We start from the raw sequence: 19,480 nt of genomic DNA on the forward strand, positions 1-19,480 counted from the left end.
CGCAGCCACGGTAACCTCAGGTGGGGAAGTGTTCATGACTCCTTCTCCCACATTGATGCCACCTCTTTAGTATTTCATGAGCCTGCCTCTGCCTCCTCTCTTGCCTCACTGCTCCCACTGTTGGCTGGACTGGCCTCCAGGCCCTGGAGGAGAGCGTCGGGCTCTGGGTCACCCCGTGCTGGCTCCAGGCTCCCTCCCCTCTGGTCATTCTCCTCACTGCTGCAGAAAGCTGGTCCCACGGCCCCTCTGACTCAGTCCCTCAATGGTCCCCACCTCCTTCCCTCTGACCTCTGACTGTTTCCAGTCTTCTCTCTCTCCCTCTACCACCTGTACCAGCACTCCGTGAACATAAGGTTTTTCCTGCCTTGAATCCTTTGCACATGCTGTTCCTTCTGCCTGGAATTACTTTCCTCTCTTCATCCTGGTGACCTATTGTATCAAGACTCAGCCCACCTCAGCATCCCCTTCTCTGGGAAGCCCTTGCTAACTACCCACCCCCTCTACCTGGAAGAGTAAGTCGCCTCCAGATGCATGCTTTGGAGACCTGTGCCTATGTGTAAGAAGTCTAGCTCCCCTAAGGCTGCATGCTGAAGACGTCACGTGGCCAGGCTGCATGGAGATAGATAGATATGTCTGAGGAGCCCCAGCTCTCCTTGCCCCCAGTTGAGTCTTCCCAACCAGGAACCAGTTGTGTGAGTGAGCGGTTTCAGATGATTTATAGATGTCGGCCTTTGAGCTGCCCAAGCTGTGGCCAAGCAGAGCAGGGACGTGTTGGCCCAGCCAAACCTTGGCCATACTGCAGATTCATGAGCAACATAAATGCTTAAAACCATCAAGTTTCGGGGGTAGTTTGTGATCTAATATTAGATAACCAGAACAACCATTATTAACACTTTGGTATCTCTTAATCTTTTTCTCTATTTCTATCTCTTTCTGTATTTACGGTATCCCTCCATATTCACGAGAGATTAGTTCCAGGACCCACCTCGGATACCAAAATCCACAGATGCTCAAGTCCCACAGTTGGCCCTCTCTGTCCACAGTCCCACGTCCGTGGTCTAACCATGATCATGTAGGACAGTAATGTGTATTTACTGAAAAAAATCTGAGTGTAAGTGGACCTGTGTAGTTCAAGGGTCAACTGTATATCTATATTTCATCAGTGGTCATTTTTTATGTCTAGAAATAAACATCTATTTTATTTTGAATGGCTGCAAAATATTCCGTTGCATAGCTTTACCATAATGTTTATGAGTATACTTTACTGTCTTTATAATTACACCCAAGATGTTTAGTTTATTTCATTTTACTGCTACTATGTTGTATGAATAGTCTTGAACATTATTTAGGGTAACTGTTAGATATTTCCTCAGGAAATTCTGGCTCAAAAGGTAAAGGCTTTGGTACAGACAGAAGTCACTCATCTTCCCATGGCTTATCCTGTGTCTATACCCGCTTCTTTCTTGGAAGAGGAAAGCTTTCCACTGTTTGGAGGCCAGGTTCTTCCTCTGGACCCCACCTCACCTCTACTTAAGACCTGGATCATTTGGTTTCAATTTCCCCTTCTCTACTGGATTATTTCTAGCATGCAACCATGCTCTAGTAGCTTTCTGCCGTCTTCATCCTTGATTCTATATTACCCTCCACCACTGCCCCACATTCACCATTAGATTTCTAGAAGGAGTTGTTTTTATGCCAGGACCAAAGGGAGAAGTAGCTAAATTTATGAAATGAATGGGGAGATTTAAAAAACATACATCTATTAGTAACTAATGGATTAAAATGACAAATAATCAGAAAGGATAAGGGTATAGAAAGGATATAGAATATTTGAACAATCATAGAATACATATTCTTTTTAGTTTACAGGAAGCATTAATCAAAATGGACTATATGTGCATCCATTAAGCAGTCCCGCAAAATTTCAAAGGACTAAAATCAAAGTACGTTCTTTGACCACAGAACAGTTATGCTAAAATTTAGTTTCAAAACAGAACTAGAAAACCCCATGGGTTTGGAAGTTAAACAGAACACTTCTCAATAACCCACAGGTCAATGAAGACATCTCAATGAAAATAAAGTGTTTTAAACTAAATGGTAATAAAAATATGACATATCAAAACTTGTGAGATGCAACTAGAGCCATACTTAGAAAGAAATTTATAGCCATAAATACACATGTCAAAAAGAATAAAGGTTGAATATCAATTATCTAAGTAAAAGCATTTATTTAATATCCAACTCAAGAGAATAGAAAAAGAATAGCTAATTAGAAATTAGAAGGCAAGAAATAATAATACAAGTAGAAATTCTGGAAATAGAAAAAATGTACATGCAATAGAGAAAATCAACAACATCAAAATTCATTCTTTAAAAATACTAATAGGACTTCCCTGGTGGCACAGTGGTTAAGAATCTGCCTGCTAATGCAGGGGCACGGGTTCAAGCCCTGGTCCGGGAAGATTCCACGTGCTACGGAGCAGCTAAGCCCACGCACCACAACTGCTGAGCCTGCGCTCTAGAGCCCCTGAGCCACAACTACTGAGCCTGCGTGCCACAACTACTGAAGCCCGTGCGCCTAGAGCTCGTGCTCTGCAACAAGAGAAGCCACCGCAGTGAGAAGCCTGCGCACCACAATGAAGAGTAGCCCCCACTTGCTGCAACTAGAGAAAGCCCGCGTGCAGCAACGAAGACCCAATGCAGCCAAAAAAAAATAAACAAACAAACAAATTAATTAATTAAGTTGGTAAACCCCTAAGAAAATCAGTCAAAAAAAAGAGAGAGGACATAAATTACCAATATCAGCGATAAAAGAGGACCATAAGTACAGATTCCATAGGTGCCAAAAAGATAATAAGAAGATATAATAAAAATTTTAAGCCAATAAACTTTAAAAATTTAGGTGAAATGGACAAATACCTAGAAATACACATCTTACTAAAACTGACACAAGAAGAGACAATTGGAATAGTGCTATTTAAGTAATTGAATCTGTAATTTAAAACCATTCAACAAATGAAAAACCTTAAAAACCTAGATAGCATCGCTAACAAATCATCCCAAACATATAAGGAAGAGATAAACACCATTGTACACAAATTCTTCTACTAAATTAGAAAAAATGGGGGTGGGTGGAGGGATTTCTGACTTGTTTTATGAAGACAGCATAATTTTGATACCAAAACCTAATAGGAATTCTACAAGAAAGGGAAATTACAGGCTGATCTCATAAACACGGAAGCAAAACTATTAGATAAAATATTAGCAAATTTAACCCAATCCTATATAATGGTAGCACATCATAATCAAACTGAGCTCAATCCAGGAATGCATGGTAGGAAAATCAACAACGTAATTCACCACATTATCAGAATAAAGGGGAAAATCATATTATCATCTCATCAGGGGCGCCTGCTCCCGGCTTTCAAAGAGGAGCTCGTGATATAATGAAGCAAGGGCAGTGGTCAGTCCTTTCTGGTAATATCAGCCAAAGTGGGAATGACAACCTCCCAACCTGGGTATAGAAGTGACATCTATGTCCAATGCCTGTGGTGTTGACAGTACAGCTTGTGACCTCTTGGTCCCAAGAGTGGTCTGGTTTTCTTTCTCATTGGATCCAATCAGTGACCATGATTCCAGCCACCTTTTGTCTCTGCCCACTTTTGGATCCTGGTTGCCCAACCTTCCCAGTGATTCTAAACGTGGTTCAATGGAGCTTCAATTCACATCGGCTAAAGTCGGTTTTGCTGCATGTAATTAAGAACTCGACTGACAGAGGAGGACAGAGGCTGGGTCAATCTGAACTTTTCCTGGTCTGGCTTTTCTGCTACCATCAGCCGCCTCTTAAAGTTATAAAAATAATACAGAGGAAAATGAGATTAAAAATCACAATCTGAGAGGGCTCATAAGCCTGGCAGTGGTAGGGGCAGTAGCGGGTGGAAGAGGGAAGATGGAAGACCGAGTGGAATTTGTTCCAGCTGTGAAACCTACATGTACAGGTGAGATGGGAATGGGCTTCTCTGGAAAACAGAGATTGCCATGTTTCATGCCCTGGTAGGACAAGTGACCAAGGAGGGCTTCAGGGAACAGGTGATGATGGATCAGCTAAATCTTAATGCAAGAGTCTAATTTTCCCAGGTGGCTGGAAGGAGAAAGGGTGTTTTAGTTGAGGGAATAGCATGGACAAAGAGATGGGGTTTCGAGAAAATAGTGTTTATGGGAATGGGAATGTTGTGGATGGTTGATGTGCCAGGACACAAAATGGAGAGGTTGGAGATGACCCTGGAAAGAGGCCAAGCCCAGGTAGTAAAGTACCTTATTTACTGTTAAGGAGAGTGAATCTCTCCTGTGGCCCAAAAGAAAAGGATTGCTGAATATAAAGCCAATGTCACCAACCAGAAATTCTCAAGGGAGTCCTGGAGTCTAAAAGGGCGTCTGATTGGGAATAAAGAAAGTTCCTGCAAATGACAGATGAAACAAGCACCTTGAAGTTCAGTTTAGCCCCAACACTCCTGCTCACCCCTGCCGCTCCTCACAATTTGCTTCTGCTTCTTTACTCCAGGTAAAGGTAGAGACTCTTCCATTGCAGGTTTGAGTGCTGTCCTCTCCTCCCTGGCCTGACATGTGAGACTAGCACCAAGCCAGACCTCCAAGACCAGGTTTGGAGAAGACTGAGAATCCCCAGACCACTCTGTTAGCTCATTGGCACAGGGAAAGTACTTCAGCCGCTCTTCACAGAGGACTCCCTCCTCCCTCCATTAATAGGCTAAGGTTAACAGCACTTTTTCCTTGGGGTTTAGGGCACAGGAGGGAGCCTGCCAGGGACTAGGCTTTGCAGAGGAGGCCCCAGTGGGACAGTGCAACACACCTTCACACCCCCAAGAAGGCAATGTATCCTGGGCCTCAGGTGAGTGACTCCTGACCTTCTCTGCCCCTGGTCTCTCCAACCTGTAACAGAGGGATTGTGACTGCTTGTGACATTTTCACATCACAGTTTCCAAATGCTGGGGAAATCTGAGGCATCAGAGACGTACTCCCTGGGCGGTGGTATTTACCTCCAAATGCGAAGGAGGCAGATGCCAGCCCAAGCACGTACACAGGTAACTTCATCCTCTCCTCAACGACCTCAGCGGGCGCGCTAGACCTGCCCCACACCGGGGTGCTAAGCCTCCCGCTCGTCCTAACTGCAGACCCCAAACCATCCTTAATTAAGTTCTTACCTGCCCACTGCCAGGTGTGCCCTTCAGCAGGACAGTGTTAATTCCAGCCTCCGGGAGCAGGGATCCAGCCCCCTTTCCGGGCACGTCTGCTCTCGCGCTCAGCCCCTACCTGGAAACCCCCTCCTGCGCCCCACGGCCCCCCTTCCTGTGGACGGGGGAGTTGCCTGTTACGCTGCCGCTGCCGGGAAGTTCACTCACGTCCAGCGCCCACCCAGGCGAGCCCCGCAAGTATATAAGGACCGCGGAGAGCGAGTGGGACAAGGCGGCGCGAAGGAAGAGAAAGAGGGGAAGAAAAGTGACCGAGAGGCCGCCGAGCATCCTCGCCCCGGCGAAGCGGGAGTCTACCGAGAGCAGCCTCCCCGCGACAGGTAGGGGCGCAATGGCGCGGAACCTCGCTCTTATTCCCGGACCCCTTGCCCCTGGGGCCTCGGGATGCTCTCGCGCAGCTCCGATCTCAGAGGTATCTTTGACTTGCCGCGGTCCTGAGTTCTTTGAAAACTTTCTGTACTGGGTGCAGCGTGGGAATCCGCCGGCAGCGGGGCGGCGAAGCCCAGCCTCTGGACGGTGGGAGAGCGGCTGCGACGGCTGAAAGTGGTGCCTTCCACGAGCTGGCAGCCACATCTCCCCCGCGGAGGGGGGCTGCTAGGGCCCCTGGGACTCCTACCGCGTTCTGGGGAGATCTCGGGAGACCCAGTCTTTCGGGTTTTCTTCTGATTTTCTGGGTAGGTGTCACTTCTTAAAAGATACCATATGATGTTGGAAATGGGGGCAGAAGAGACGAGGCTAAAAGTCACAATAAACTCCCTGCATTCCAGACTTTTTTGGATTCAAGTTTCTGAATCCTCGTTTCCCTGTCCGCCTCAGCGCACCCGACGGGGCCGCGTTCTGATACAGCCATGGCCTCCTCTACGAAAAGCAGCTGGTGTTAAAAAGAGGTGGCCCGGATGGGAACTGTCCACGGTCCTGAACCACCCCGTCTGTTCCCTCAATAGGACCTCAGAATGGACCTTCTATCTCGCAAACCCTAGATTGCAGAGCAGAAGCGGCCGTAGGAGCCGATGGAAGCTCAGGCAAGATGGAGACTCAGGCAAGGTGGGTTCCCAGTGAGGGAGAGAGAGTCTGCAGGGCATTTGGATTCCCCAAATTCTTCCTGAATAAATGGTGAGGTGGTGGTTCCCACAGAATGGCTGGAAGGAGCCAAGGAAAGTAAAAGTGTGCATTTGTTCTGTCCATTGTTGAGATACGTACAGACTATGGCTTATGTAATGACTTAATGTTCCTTTGACGTTCTGTTTTAGGATTTGATACGTGTGTATCATGGTGCAAGGACAAAGCTCTGTGCCTCTGTTCCTCTAATCTTTACAGAGGGCATGGCCAGTGTGCAATTTTATAGTAACAAACAAAATGTTTTGGGTGGTGCGGGAGGGAGGGACTGGGAGTTTGGGGTTAGCAGATGTAAACTATTATACACAGGATGGCTAAACAACAAAGTCCTACTGTAGAGCACAGGGAACGATGTTCAGGATCCTGTGATAAACCATAATGAAAAAGAATACTTTAAAAATAAAATAAAATTTAAACAAAACAAAAAAAGTTTTGTTTAGCTCATAGAGAATTCACCTACACAAATGAATTTCTAATAAGTGTAGTTCTATTACAAAGTTAATGTCAAGATTAGCAAATTCCAAATTTCTACTTATTTTTCCAAGCTTTCAATTATTGGACACTCCCTACTTACAGAAAGCACACTTGACAGCTCCCCCTTACTTTATTGCTTTAAAAAATAACACAATGTAATATTTGTTTTTTGTTGAAAAATAGAAAATATACAGAAGCAGAAAGAAGACAAGTTGCTTTCAGGGAGCTATCTAATTTTTAGCAGGAGATTGCAGCTCTGAGAGGGTGGGGAGTGAGAATGTCACCCTGTTGTACACATAGCCAATGGAGCAGGAGAGGAAATGCTCTCTGAGGCTTTTCAGGAAGGTCTGAAGTCATGAGGTAAGTTTTTAGAAAATGAAATCATTCCAGGGCTTCCCTGGTGGCGCAGTGGTTGAGAGTCCGCCTGCCGATGCAGGGGACACGGGTCGTGCCCTGGTCCGGGAAGATCCCACATGCCGAGGAGCGGCTGGGCCCGTGAGCCATGGCCGCTGAGCCTGCGCATCCGGAGCCTGTGCTCTGCAACGGGAGAGACCACAGCAGTGAGAGACCTGCGTACCGCAAAAAAAAAAAAAAAAAAAGAAAATGAAATCATTCCAGAATGGCCAACTTTGAGAAGAACTGAATTATACTTGAGGGGACTGTCAGACCTGTATGATTTTACTTCCTTCTTTACTAATATGTTATTTTACAGTTGCCCATAGTGATATAAAACTGTCATTTTTTGGGCTTCCCTGGTGGCGCAGTGATTGAGAGTCTGCCTGCTAATGCAGGGGACATGGGCTCGTGCCCCGGTCCAGGAAGATCCCACATGCCGCGGAGCGGCTGGGCCCGTGAGCCATGGCTGCTGAGCCTGTGCGTCTGGAGAGACCACAGCAGTAAGAGGCCCGCGTACCGCAAAAAAAAAAAAAAAAAAAAAACTGTCATTTTTCTGCTTCTCTTGTAAACCTGGGCGTTTTTTTCTGACCGAAATGCGTTGTGTGGTCTCAGAGCTTTAACATAAATTGCCTTGTCCACCAAATTCAGGCTTTGTACTTGAACTGGAGCACCAAAAGTCTACAACAGGAGCAGCCTGTCCCAGGTCACAACTGGACACCAAGGTTGACCAATGTTCTCCCAGTTGCCCTGAGACGCTGATAGGCTAGGTCGTTGGCTGCCAGCACCACCTAATGGCTGCTCTGAAAACACTCAGGCTGTGCTTGGCAACCATTCAGAAGGGAGCCCTTTTGGCTCGGCTTTTGGGGGAAGGAGTGGGGTGGAACAGAGAGAAGGAAGTGGCTTCCTGAAGTAGACAATGAGAGCCAGGGGGATCTTTCACTTCCAGAGCCTTCCCTATAAAAAAGATTTGGCCCATGCCTCCACAAACAGGAGATTTCTTTAGGCAGATATTTTTAAATTAGGAGAGAAAATTAGTCATCCACACCTTAATGTGAATTACTTTTCTTATCTAATTAGATTTCTTCCTAACAGCTGGTTGAAAAGATCTTCTGAAATCTAAAATGGTTGTGGAGTTGTTGGTGAGCTGATGACAGAACTCAGGGTCATTTCAGAGGGCTGACCTTCATGACAGGGGACAGGGCAGTGTGAAAGCTAGAAAGCTGGGGAAAGAGTCAGATACATGGGGCAAAATGCAGCCTTGATTTTTCCCTTTACTGCATCCTGACCCCTTGAACTCAGCATCTAACCAGTGGCACTTCCTGACTTCTCTGAGAAAGAGTCTTTGGTAGGTGTTCACAATGGGAGGTAATTCCCTTCTGCCCTGTATGACCATCTCCTTCCCTTCCACACCCACAGCATCTTCAAGTCCAGCTATTTCAGACTACATTTGAGAGACTCATAGAACAAGAGGAGGTCTGACGTGTAATGTGTTCAGGAGATGAGCCAGTTTTAAAAGAATGGGTCTGATTTAAACATAAATCTCGGGCTTCCCTGGTGGCACAGTGGTTGAGAGTCCGCCTGCCGATGCAGGGGACGCGGGTTCGTGCCCCGGTCCGGGAAGATCCCACATGCCGCGGAGCGGCTGGGCCCGTGAGCCATGGCCGCTGAGCCTGCACGTTTGGAGCCTGTGCTCTGCAACGAGAGAGGCCACAACAGTGAGAGGCCCACGTATCGCAAAAAAAAAAAAAAAAAAAAAACTCTTCAAAGTTACAGGGCCCTGAGAAATAGTGATCCCCTGAGTGATCTGTGTACAGGACATCAGATTGGGTTGGCTGAGGTTTTGGCTTAACTGGACAGAGATTTTATTTGCCTTTATTTAAACCTACTATTCATAGGAAACAGGGTTTGTGAGGAATGATAGAATCCTGGTGGAGAGGAGTAGACCATCTCAAGCAGGAGTTTCGGAGTGCTTTGCCTTTCCCAAGTAACTCCTTCGATCTGGAGTGTTGGAACTATAGTTTCCTGAAGATGGTAAAATAGAAAAGCTCTGTGCTGGATCAGGAGAACTTAGCCTTACCTTGTCATGAACATCTGAGTCATTGTCTCTCCCTGGGCCTTAGTTTCCTCATCTCTCAAATAAGGGGCCAGACCAAATGACCCCTAAAATATCTTCCGCTCTAACATCCTTTGGGGTCTGATTTTTAATAGGAGATAAAGGAGAAATTGTACATAGTTTCCCCAGGTCCCACTGCCCTCCTCTCTCTCCCAACTCACACGACCACCCTGCACACCGCCTGCTCCCTGAGCTTGTCCTCGAAAGGCCTTGAGCTCCACAGATGAGTGTATTGTTAATGTTGGCTCACGGTCCTTTCTGATGAGTGGCCAACATTGTTCCGCTCCTTGCAGGGGTCCCATTAATCTTGTTTGCCTCTGCAGAGCCTCAGCCTGCCTGGAAGATGCCGAGATTGTGCAGCACTTGTTCGGGCGTCCTGCTGCTGACCTTGCTGCTTCAGGCCTCCATGGAGGTGCGTGGTGGGTGCCTGGAGAGCAGCCAGTGTCAGGACCTCACCACGGAAACTAACCTGCTGGTATGTGGGCTGTGGTCGCCATCTTGGTTTGGGTATCAGATGGGACTGGGGCTGGGACAGCACAAAGAAAGGGGTATGGGGAAGGGGAAATTCATTCCCAGAGATATGGGTAAGTCATCCAAGGGCAGGAATAGACCTCCAGAGTGAAGTCAGAATTGGGCCAAGGAAGGGAGGAAGCAGCTTCAGGGAGATGGGTCTGGTCCCCAAGTTCTGCTTGATTATCTTTACTTCCTGTCCTGTCTTCTTGTATAGAGACCCACTCCATTTAAGCTATTTAGAGACAGTGCCATTAAAGCAAACAATACTAACAATGGTGATAACAATAATTGCTCCCTCAACTGATCCTATACTTTCAATCTTTTAGCCCCCAAATTATTCCTTTTTATTTTATTTTATTTTTTTTGTGGTACGCGGGCCTCTCACTGCTGCGGCCTCTCCCATTATGGAGCACAGGCTCCGGACGCGCAGGCTCAGCGGCCATGGCTCACGGGCCCAGCCGCTTCGTGGCATGTGGGATCTTCCCGGACTGGGGCACGAACCCGTGTTCCCTGCCTCGGCAGGCGGACTCTCAACCACTGCGCCACCAGGGAAGCCCCTCCTCTTGTGTGTTTTTTTTTTTTTTTTTTTTTTTTGCGGTATGTGGGCCTCTCACTGTTGTGGCCTCTCCCGTTGCGGAGCACAGGCTCTGGACGCGCAGGCTCAGCGGCCATGGCTCACGGGCCCAGCCGCTCTGCGGCATGTGGGATCTTCCCGGCCCGGGACACGAACCCTCGTCCCTTGCATCGGCAGGCGGACTCTCAACCACTGCACCATCAGGGAAGCCTCAAATTATTCCTTTTTAAATAACCTCATGTCACTTGACATTTACATTCCATTTTTCTTCCCTTTCTATCTACTACCAGTTACAAAGCCAGGAAGGTAGTACTATAAACCATCTCTAGAGGGAGAAGGAAAAAACCCTTCAGCAGCCTTTCCAGAAGCATATAAAGGCCCTTTTTGCCAGGCTGGAACTCCCTCTAGGTCACCACAGTGTGTGTGTTTGTGTGTGTGTGTGTGTGTGTGTGTTTATGTGTGTGTGTGTGTGTGTATTTGGATCGGGAGGCATACATGAGAAACAATACCAAGTCAAGGCAAAAGACACACTGCTGGTGTCTGTGACTGAGTTCCATCCTTCTGCCTGTACCTGCCTGGTGAGGGTGCAATGCATATCACTACATTCTGTGTATTTTGTCAGTAGAGAAGCTGAGTTTAGGTGAGGAGAGAGACTTTCTCAAAAACAGAGCAGGTTGCATGTGGAATATAAAATAGAAATAAAGAGCCTAGGGAATCCTGTGAGCTCTAGTTCAGAGAGACCCAAGAGACTCTTGATCGGAGACACCCATTGCACAGCCTCTTCCGTTGAGAGCTCACCAGGGAACGAGCTCTGGCCACGATCAGAGCCCATGGGTTCTAGTCCCAGCTCTGTCACCAATGGGCTGTGGAACCTTGCCAAGTTCCCTTCTCCTCTCTGAGAAATTGGGTGTCATTATGTGTCCAGGGGAGAGGAGTATGAGATAATTTTTGTTTTCCACTGTTAATATTCTGCAGCGTTGTAATTCTAAATCCCTGGAGTATGAAATCCCCAACTCAACTGAGTAGGTGCGATCATTCTGTTCTCTCCTTTGTTGTCCCCAGTAACTGAAAACTCAAGGCTGCAGCCCCAAGGTCATTTTCCTAAGCAAATGTGTGCCACAGTTGTCCAGTTATAGGGAGAGGAGATACAGGCTCCATGACCCCTGCAATGGAAATAATCCTGACTTTCTACCCTTCCCTCCAGTCAGAAGGTGACAGGGAAGTGAGACACCTCTTCCCAAAGCTCACTGATTGAGGAAAGTATAGGATCAGCTCAGAAGACTTGAAAGTGCGTGCCAGATGGGTGTGGGAAAGTTTGGAGGGAGATGGCTGGGGGAGGGTATGAGGTAGGTTTGCAGACCACTGGGGTAAGGTTGAGGCATTATGGAAAATACAGGCTCTAGAAGCCTGGACTTCTTTTCCCACGTTGGGAGATTCTCTCCCAAATTTCAACCCGATGCCCTTCCCAGACCGAAATGAACCACGTTTTATTTATTCAGGATTCACTAAGTGCCAACAACTACCACCCACCTACCATTTACTGATGAATTCCTATATATCTGGCTTATAAGGTTTAAGACGTTGACCCTGCCCACAAAGCTAGGGGACAAGTTAACCACCGAGTGGGACAGGGATTTTGTTGTAGCTGCCAGGCAGGGGTACCAGGGGACAAACGAGGCACTGCCCGAGTTGAGTCTCAGATGTCCGTGGGTGCCCAGAGGCGGGGGTGGGCAGACGTCCTCGGCAAGGAATCCACAGGGCACTGGGGCCGCACAACGTGCGGAGGGAGCAGAGGCGCAGGGGCAGCTTGTGGGTGGTGAGGGCGCCGCGGCGGGGTATGGAGGCCGCGGGGCGCGGGGGCCTGACTCGCTCGCCGCTCTCCAGCAGGCGTGCATCCGGGCCTGCAGGCCAGACCTCTCGGCCGAGACGCCCGTGTTCCCCGGCAACGGCGACGAGCAGCCGCTGACCGAGAACCCCCGGAAGTACGTCATGAGCCACTTCCGCTGGGATCGCTTTGGCCGCCGAAACAGCAGCAGCAGCGGCGGCGCGGCCCAGAAGCGCGAGGAGGGGTGGGTGCCGGGGGGCGAAGGCCCGGGGCCCCGCGGCGATGGCGCCGAGCCGGGCCCGCGCGAGGACAAGCGCTCCTACTCCATGGAGCACTTCCGCTGGGGCAAGCCGGTGGGCAAGAAGCGGCGCCCCGTGAAGGTGTACCCCAATGGCGCCGAGGACGAGTCGGCCGAGGCCTTCCCCCTTGAGTTCAAAAGGGAGCTGACCGGGGAGCGGCCCGAGCCGGCGCGCGGCCCCGAGGCCCCGGCCGAGGGCGCAGCTGCCCGGGCCGAGCTGGAGTACGGCCTGGTGGCGGAGGCCGAGGCGGCCGAGAAGGACGAGGGGCCGTATAAGATGGAGCACTTCCGCTGGGGCAGCCCGCCCAAGGACAAGCGCTACGGCGGTTTCATGACCTCCGAGAAGAGCCACACGCCCCTGGTCACGCTGTTCAAAAACGCCATCATCAAGAACGCCCACAAGAAGGGCCAGTGAGGGCGCAGTGGGCAGGGCTTCTCTCCCTGGGAAGTCGACCCCAAAGCCCCACCTCCCGCCCTCCGGCCGCCTTGCGGCCTGGGTGAGGACTCGTCCAGGCGGTGATGGCGCCAGGTATTCCACCTTTTAAAGCTGTCTGTAGTTAGGAAATAAAACCTTTCAAGTTTCACATCCGACTCTGACTTTGAATATTGACTGGGCGAATAAAATAAAAATGCATATCCATCAAATAAAGAGCAACACATATTGAAGGAGCGATAGTGGTTTCCATGTGACCAAGTGGTAGTATGTTTCATAGGATATAGTGGGAATGAAAAGAAAATGTATTTCCCACCCGTGACAAATGGGTCTTCAAGGGGTCAAATAGTTTGGGTGATGGCTCAGTATGGCTACATTTCCCACTCTCCATTGGATGGGGAAGGACTGCTCAGCTGGCTGATGTGTCAAGAGGCAGGATTCCTCCAAGTGACCCTGCTTCCCATCCAACTCCATGAGCCAGCGGGAAGCCGATGAAGCCCAACCAAAACGGGGAGGACGCTCTGGGCTCAGGTGGCAAGCTGTGGTAATGCCTCCGTGAATCTAGCCATCTGGGACCTTGGGCAAGTTTCTGAACTTCTCCAAGATTTAGTTCTCTCATCTACTCCTTTCTTCCTTGCTACTGTGAGGGCTACTGTGAGGGTTAGAGAAAATGGATGGGATCATGTTATCACTGAGAGGCTAAATGGGAGAGCTGAGGGTTGGTATCAGTTCAGATTTGACTGCCTTATCAGACTACTCTCAGTTATTCTCAAACACAGGGTCTCACCCACATAAACACACACCCATGGAGACACATCTGTCTAAATACAACACAAAATGCACAGATGCTTCTTCCAGTCCCTAGGGCTCAAGCCTTGAGGTGTGACTATCTTTTCCCCCTTGTCATGCCCAAGCTCTCTCCTCATGTCCAGCTGCAGCCTTCTCTTCATTCTCAGCACTTGCAGCTCAGGCCTTAAGTATCCTAACAGCTTCCTAACCAACTGGTGTCCTTGTCTCCAGTTGCCTTCTTCCCCAATCTATCGTACACATTCTTCATGTTAATGTATACAAAATCTTGCTTTCTCCATATTCCCTAGCTCAAGACACAAAACAATCGCCCCATCCCCACTCTTCCATCAATTCCAAACCACTGGGCACGGCACACACAAGGGCCCTTGTCCATCAGTTTCACTCTCCTTACCAAACCCCACTTCCCCTGGTCTTCTCACTCTTCTACCATCCTCCTCCACCCTCTGCCTGGAATTCCCCACATTCCCCCTCCATTTTGAATGTTACCCTTTTTTCAACATGAGCCCAGGCTGAAGTCCACTTCCACTGGGAAAGTTGGGATCTCTTGCAGCTGAACCTGCTCATTTTCAGGGTTTCTGCAGTCAGCCCCTCTGCTTTGGGGGGGGCATGCAGACCAGCTCAGATGGCAAGTTTCTTGCTGCACATATCTTGTGCTTTTCTCTCAGGGAAACTCTAAGCTCCATGAGGGCAGAGGCCAGGGGTTGGGCTTCTTTTGTATGTCCCCATGATGTTTTCACAATGTTGGGGCCACTGGTTTGCAGTCACACACATTTACAATTCACAAGAGACTCACAGACACTGATACAGAGATGCACATCTCCACATCAATTCCATCAGACATACCAGGGGATGATGCAGAGGGAACGTTTCTGTATGGCACTTCCATATTTACTCCCATATATATATATATATTTTTTCTGCAGTATGCGGGCCTCTCACTGTTGTGGCCTTTCCCGTTGCGGAGCACAGGCTCCGGACGCGCAGGGTCAGTGGCCATGGCCCACGGGCCCAGCCGCTCCGCGGCATGTGGGATCTTCCCGGACTGGGGCACGAACCCATGTCCCCTGCATCAGCAGGCAGACTCTCAACCACTGCGCCACCAGGGAAGCCCTACTCCCATATTTTGATGATCTTAGAAGTTCACAATTAAAGAAAACTGGAATGCACCTGGGAAGTCCTGATGGAATCAGAAAGGAAGACTTTTAAGATAAAGTCTCCCTCAATGAAGGTTATATGAAATGGGGCTAGATTCTAGTCACTGTAATGAAGAAACGGCCCAGGCCTTCCCATCTGAGGATGCTCCTATGCTGGGAATCCTGGGCCTTGTGTTTACATCTTGGTAGCATCCTTTCCCTTACCCTCCTTCCTTTTGAGGCAAGTAAATAATGATAGGCGGGGGTGGCTAAATGTCAGTGATTAATACTGGTGGCATTTTCAGATCCTGTTTGCATCTCAAAAAACCATTTACTTTAAAGAAATCAAATAGACAACCGTGTGGTGACATTAACATTTATTTGAAAAGGGCATCATGAAGGCTCATTGAGAAATCACGACTAATAGTCCTAAAGAATAATCTTGCTAAGAGTCCTTCTTCCTACATTCCACCCCGCCCCCCCATCCTCCTTCCTATTCCTTAAACTAATTTGATTCAATGAGTTCAAAATACAGAAAACCGCCACAGGCACTAATTCTGCACTCACATATAAATACGTCAGCTATTATATACATACACTGTCAACTATGAACTACACTATACACATTTGCACACGCACGGGCACACACACACTCAGCCAGGTCATGAACGTCTAAATGGACACAGACATGTCACAATGTACGTGTAATGCTGCAGCACTGTGGATTTACAGCTCTGCTCTCCACAGGCCAGAATCAACAGCCATGGAGGAAGAGCTCAAAAGGGGAAAGTGATGGGCTGGGGTCCCAAGGGCTCCTGAAGGAGAAAAGACCTGGTCAACCTGGTTGGTGCTAAAGGAGAGCACGGAAAACAGGCCGCAGAGCCCCCTCCCACAGGCCTGTGTCCCCTCCCCACTTCCCCAGCTGGCAGGCCCCACCAAGACCATCCTTCGGCAGGCTTCAGTCCTAGGCCGGATTTGGGATACGGGGTATTTTAACTAGAAGATTTCTAGGCTTAGCGAGATGAAGAGGTAATACACTGCCCTAAGCCTCCTCCCCAGACATAAGGGAGCTGCCTTGTTTCAGCACAACTGCCTGCCAGGGTCTTTGGGTCTGGAGAAGTGGGTGTGGCCTGCTCAGAGGTGCCCACTTCCCTGTCTACCATCAAACTTAATATTCAGCCTAACAGCTCGGGTCTAGTCTTTTCCCACAGGCCCCAGCTGGCCAGCTGCCATTTCATGGTCATAAAGAGGAACTGGGAGAAATAGCCTCACTTCTCAGTGAGACTCTCTGTACCCAGGTGAGAAGCCCCAGGGACAATGGAATAGCAACTGGAAGGTGTCATGACCCAAGGGCCCCTAGTGAAGCCAGGAGGTCTGGCCTTTGAGGAGTCTAAACAACTGCAAGGCTGTTCTGATTCTTAGGCCAGTTGAAACACATCCTCTGGGACTGAGAACACCCAGGGCAAAGGACAGTGCATCTGGGACCCCTGCATTTCAAGCACTTCAGATGGTCCCAGCCCCACCTTCTCACTGCTCATCCATCTATTCTCATGCTTGAGGCGGAGGGCTGGACAGAGGAGAATGTCTGAGGACTTCTCTCCTTCTTCTGACCCACTCAGGCTACTTCTCTGGGGAGGAGATGTTTAGCAGTCAAGAAATCACTTATTTCTACTTTTCAAAAAGAGGAAAATGGGAACAGGCGCAGGCCATGGGGGACCACTTTGCAAGGAAAACCGGAAGGAGCCTCCAGGGTCACACTGGGGCTCTCCTCTCATCTGCTTCTTATGCATTTATGTGACTCAACCAAGTTCACTGCAATTCCAAATATATCCATGCTACTGGGTTCTGTCAGCAGAGTGCTAACCGACCCTACCCCTTGCCCACGAGGAAGAGTCTTCAGCAGTTTTGGGGAGCGACTGGCTTGGGTGGCCTTGCTGACTGAAATTCACAACAGAGGGGGGGATAGCAAAAAGGGCTGGTTGCTTGACACGGTGCCGCCAGACGCCAGCAGGCTTGGAAGGCAGGAAGAGTGGTGCTAGGCTGAAGGCTGCGGTACCCACCAAACTCTGCATGCCTTCTCTCCCAGGGCTCGGGAGGGCAGGGGTGGGGTGAGGGAGGCTGCTTAATTTACCAGGTAATTGTTCCAGTTAATGCTCATCATGAACTTTCTGATTCTGAGGCATCTTTGGCCAGAATCCGTATTCTACTCCATGTCAGCAGGCAACTTAATATTCTGCTGAGTGCAAGTTGAAATTGGAACCGAGGAGGAGGGCACGCAAAACGTGGCATGTCTCCAAAGGAAGCACATCTTTGCTATGTAGCGGTGACACAAAGAAAAAGCTGCTTCAGACAGAGGAAACAGCAGTGAAGTATATGAAGAATGGGAATCCTGCGCCTTGTTTCTTCGATCTGTTCCCAGGGTGGGGATGAGGGAGAGACAGCTGATGGACATGTAGGTCTCTGGTTCTAGTGCTGGTTCTAGAAAGAGGCTCCAGGGAATGACTGCCAAGTCCCAGAACCAGGGCCCCAGGGCAGTGCTCGGGGTGCAGTTGCCATGCATGTGGACCCTACAGTCAGAGAAGCACTAGAGAGAAACAGGGCTTCGCGTCAAAGCTGAGCAGGGAAGAAAGATGGGAAGATCCAGTGAGGAAAAGACATGTTTGTGGCTCAAGATTTAGATTTTCTCTGAAGCTTCTTCCAAAGGTCATTTGTCTTCAAGTTTGTTTCCAGTTATTTTATTTTATTTATTTATTTTTTGCGGTACGCAGGCCTCTCACTGTTGTGGCCTCTCCCGTTGCGGAGCACAGGCTCCGGACGCGCAGGCTCAGCGGCCACGGCTCACGGGCCCAGCCGCTCCTTGGCATGTGGGATCTTCCCGGACCGGGGCACGAACCCGTGTCCCCTGCATTGGCAGGCGGACTCTCAACCGCTGCGCCACCAGGGAAGCCCTGTTTCTAGTGATTTTAAATTTGGTTTCTTAATAAAGAGATATTAAAGTAAAGAGAAATCTCGGTTCATGCCTGTAAAGTTGGGTTGAGTATTAGCCAACAGCCACAGAGCAGAGCCAAAGGCTGTGGTGGAGGGGCGGGAGCCGGGCCCCCTCGGCCCTGGAGTCACGTAGACCCTCTGGAAGCCACAGGCCCACAGCACAGAGGCAGCAACCAAGGGGGGAAACTATAGGAACGAGGGTCAGGCAGCCCCCATACCCAACGAGATTATTGCACACACAATAGGAAAGTTCCATGTGTTAAGATTCTCCTAATTTGGACAAATACACCTATCAGCCCTGATAATCAGGCTCTCACAGTGCATCTGTGCAGGGCCACGCACAGAGGTGTGACCCGAGGGTGTCCCGAGAAGACTGCCCTCCCCTTAGCAGAATCAGCCCGCTTCTGACCCCACCCCACGCTGCCGAAAATTGTACCCTCAAAAGGGGTTCCTTTGGGTCAAGAAATCTACTCACCCTCCCTCTTTCCACGAGCAAATTCTCCAGGAAGGAATCATGTGACTATTCTCACCTTCCTGTGAGTCATATCAGCTCGGAAAAGTTATGGGAAGTTAGACTGGAAAAGAAGAAGGAAAGGGCTCTTCTTGGCCAGAGGGAGCTGCCTCAGGAAGAGGCCCAGGTGAGGTTCTGCCAGAGGCCGCTCACGCGGGGAGCCGCAGGAAGAAAAGCATCAAAGAGGGAGAACTCAAGTCAGAAATACATCCCTCTGGACAAAGGAGGGGAGATACTACAGAGGGACGCAGACTTGCCCACTTTTGCCTGCTGCTCCTGGACAGGAGGCCGGCCCGTGCTTCTGCTCGCTGGCCCAGCTGGCCGGCCTGGGGACCCAGGCTCCCTCTGTCAGTGGCCTCCTGCCCCCCACGGTGTCTCTACCCCAGCTTCCGTTATACAAGCTCAGTATTAATTAACAATAGAAACAATTCACGAAGAGGCAACTGGCAGGGTGAGCGGGGGAGTGGAAAAGACACCAGAGGTTTGAAGGCCTTTGGACCCTCAACTGGGGAAGGAGGAGGGGACACTCTGGAGGAGATCAGCGCCCCATCTTCCAGCTCTCACAGGCCACTGCTTTACGGGAGGAGCTGGCCTTGCCTCCTCCTGATTGCAGTCTACGGCTTCCTTTGACCAACTGTGTCTCTCTCTGGTTCCCTCCTGGGGGAATGGCAGCTGCACACCCACCCCGTGAAAGCCCTTCACTTACTACACTAAGTAGGAGTTTCCTGGGACCTCAGCCTCTCTCTGGAGACCCCCAATGACTCTTGACCCCAGGATGACACAGAGGAAGAGACAGAGGGCACAGGTAGGATGCTTATTGGCCCCGGCGTGGCCAGATCTCCCTCAGGGAAGACAAAGAGGAAGCAGGGAGGCCGAGAGGGGGGCAAGGGGGCCCAGGGCTCCACCTTGCTTAGCTGTCCAAGGTGCTTTTTCTCTGAGATCCCAGTTAGATCTCCATGGCGTCGGGGTGGGCGTGAAGGTGAGCCCCTCCCTCAGGCCCCACCCCTCCGAGAAGCTGGGTCTTGGAAT

General features: G+C 49.7%; 1 protein-coding gene across 1 annotated transcript; it reads left to right on the plus strand.

The window, feature by feature from the left end:
- Positions 1-5,484: 5,484 nt before the first annotated feature.
- Positions 5,485-13,167, plus strand: POMC (proopiomelanocortin). Its single transcript, XM_065890928.1, has 3 exons — positions 5,485-5,587; positions 9,690-9,841; positions 12,341-13,167. The coding sequence occupies exons 2-3, from the start codon at positions 9,710-9,712 to the stop codon at positions 12,989-12,991; spliced, it is 783 nt and encodes a 260-aa protein (XP_065747000.1). The 5' UTR covers positions 5,485-5,587; positions 9,690-9,709; the 3' UTR covers positions 12,992-13,167.
- The last annotated feature ends 6,313 nt before the right edge of the window (positions 13,168-19,480 follow it).

The sequence above is a fragment of the Phocoena phocoena genome, chromosome 14 (genome assembly GCF_963924675.1).
Source record: "Phocoena phocoena chromosome 14, mPhoPho1.1, whole genome shotgun sequence".
Classification (NCBI taxonomy): domain Eukaryota; kingdom Metazoa; phylum Chordata; class Mammalia; order Artiodactyla; family Phocoenidae; genus Phocoena; species Phocoena phocoena.

Bases quoted from the DNA above. Each gene is read 5' to 3' on its own strand.
- POMC (XM_065890928.1), top strand. From the start codon at position 9,710: ATGCCGAGATTGTGCAGCACTTGTTCGGGCGTCCTGCTGCTGACCTTG. The intron at 9,842-12,340 runs GTATGTGGGCTG...GCTCTCCAGCAG, and splicing joins CCACGGAAACTAACCTGCTG to GCGTGCATCCGGGCCTGCAG.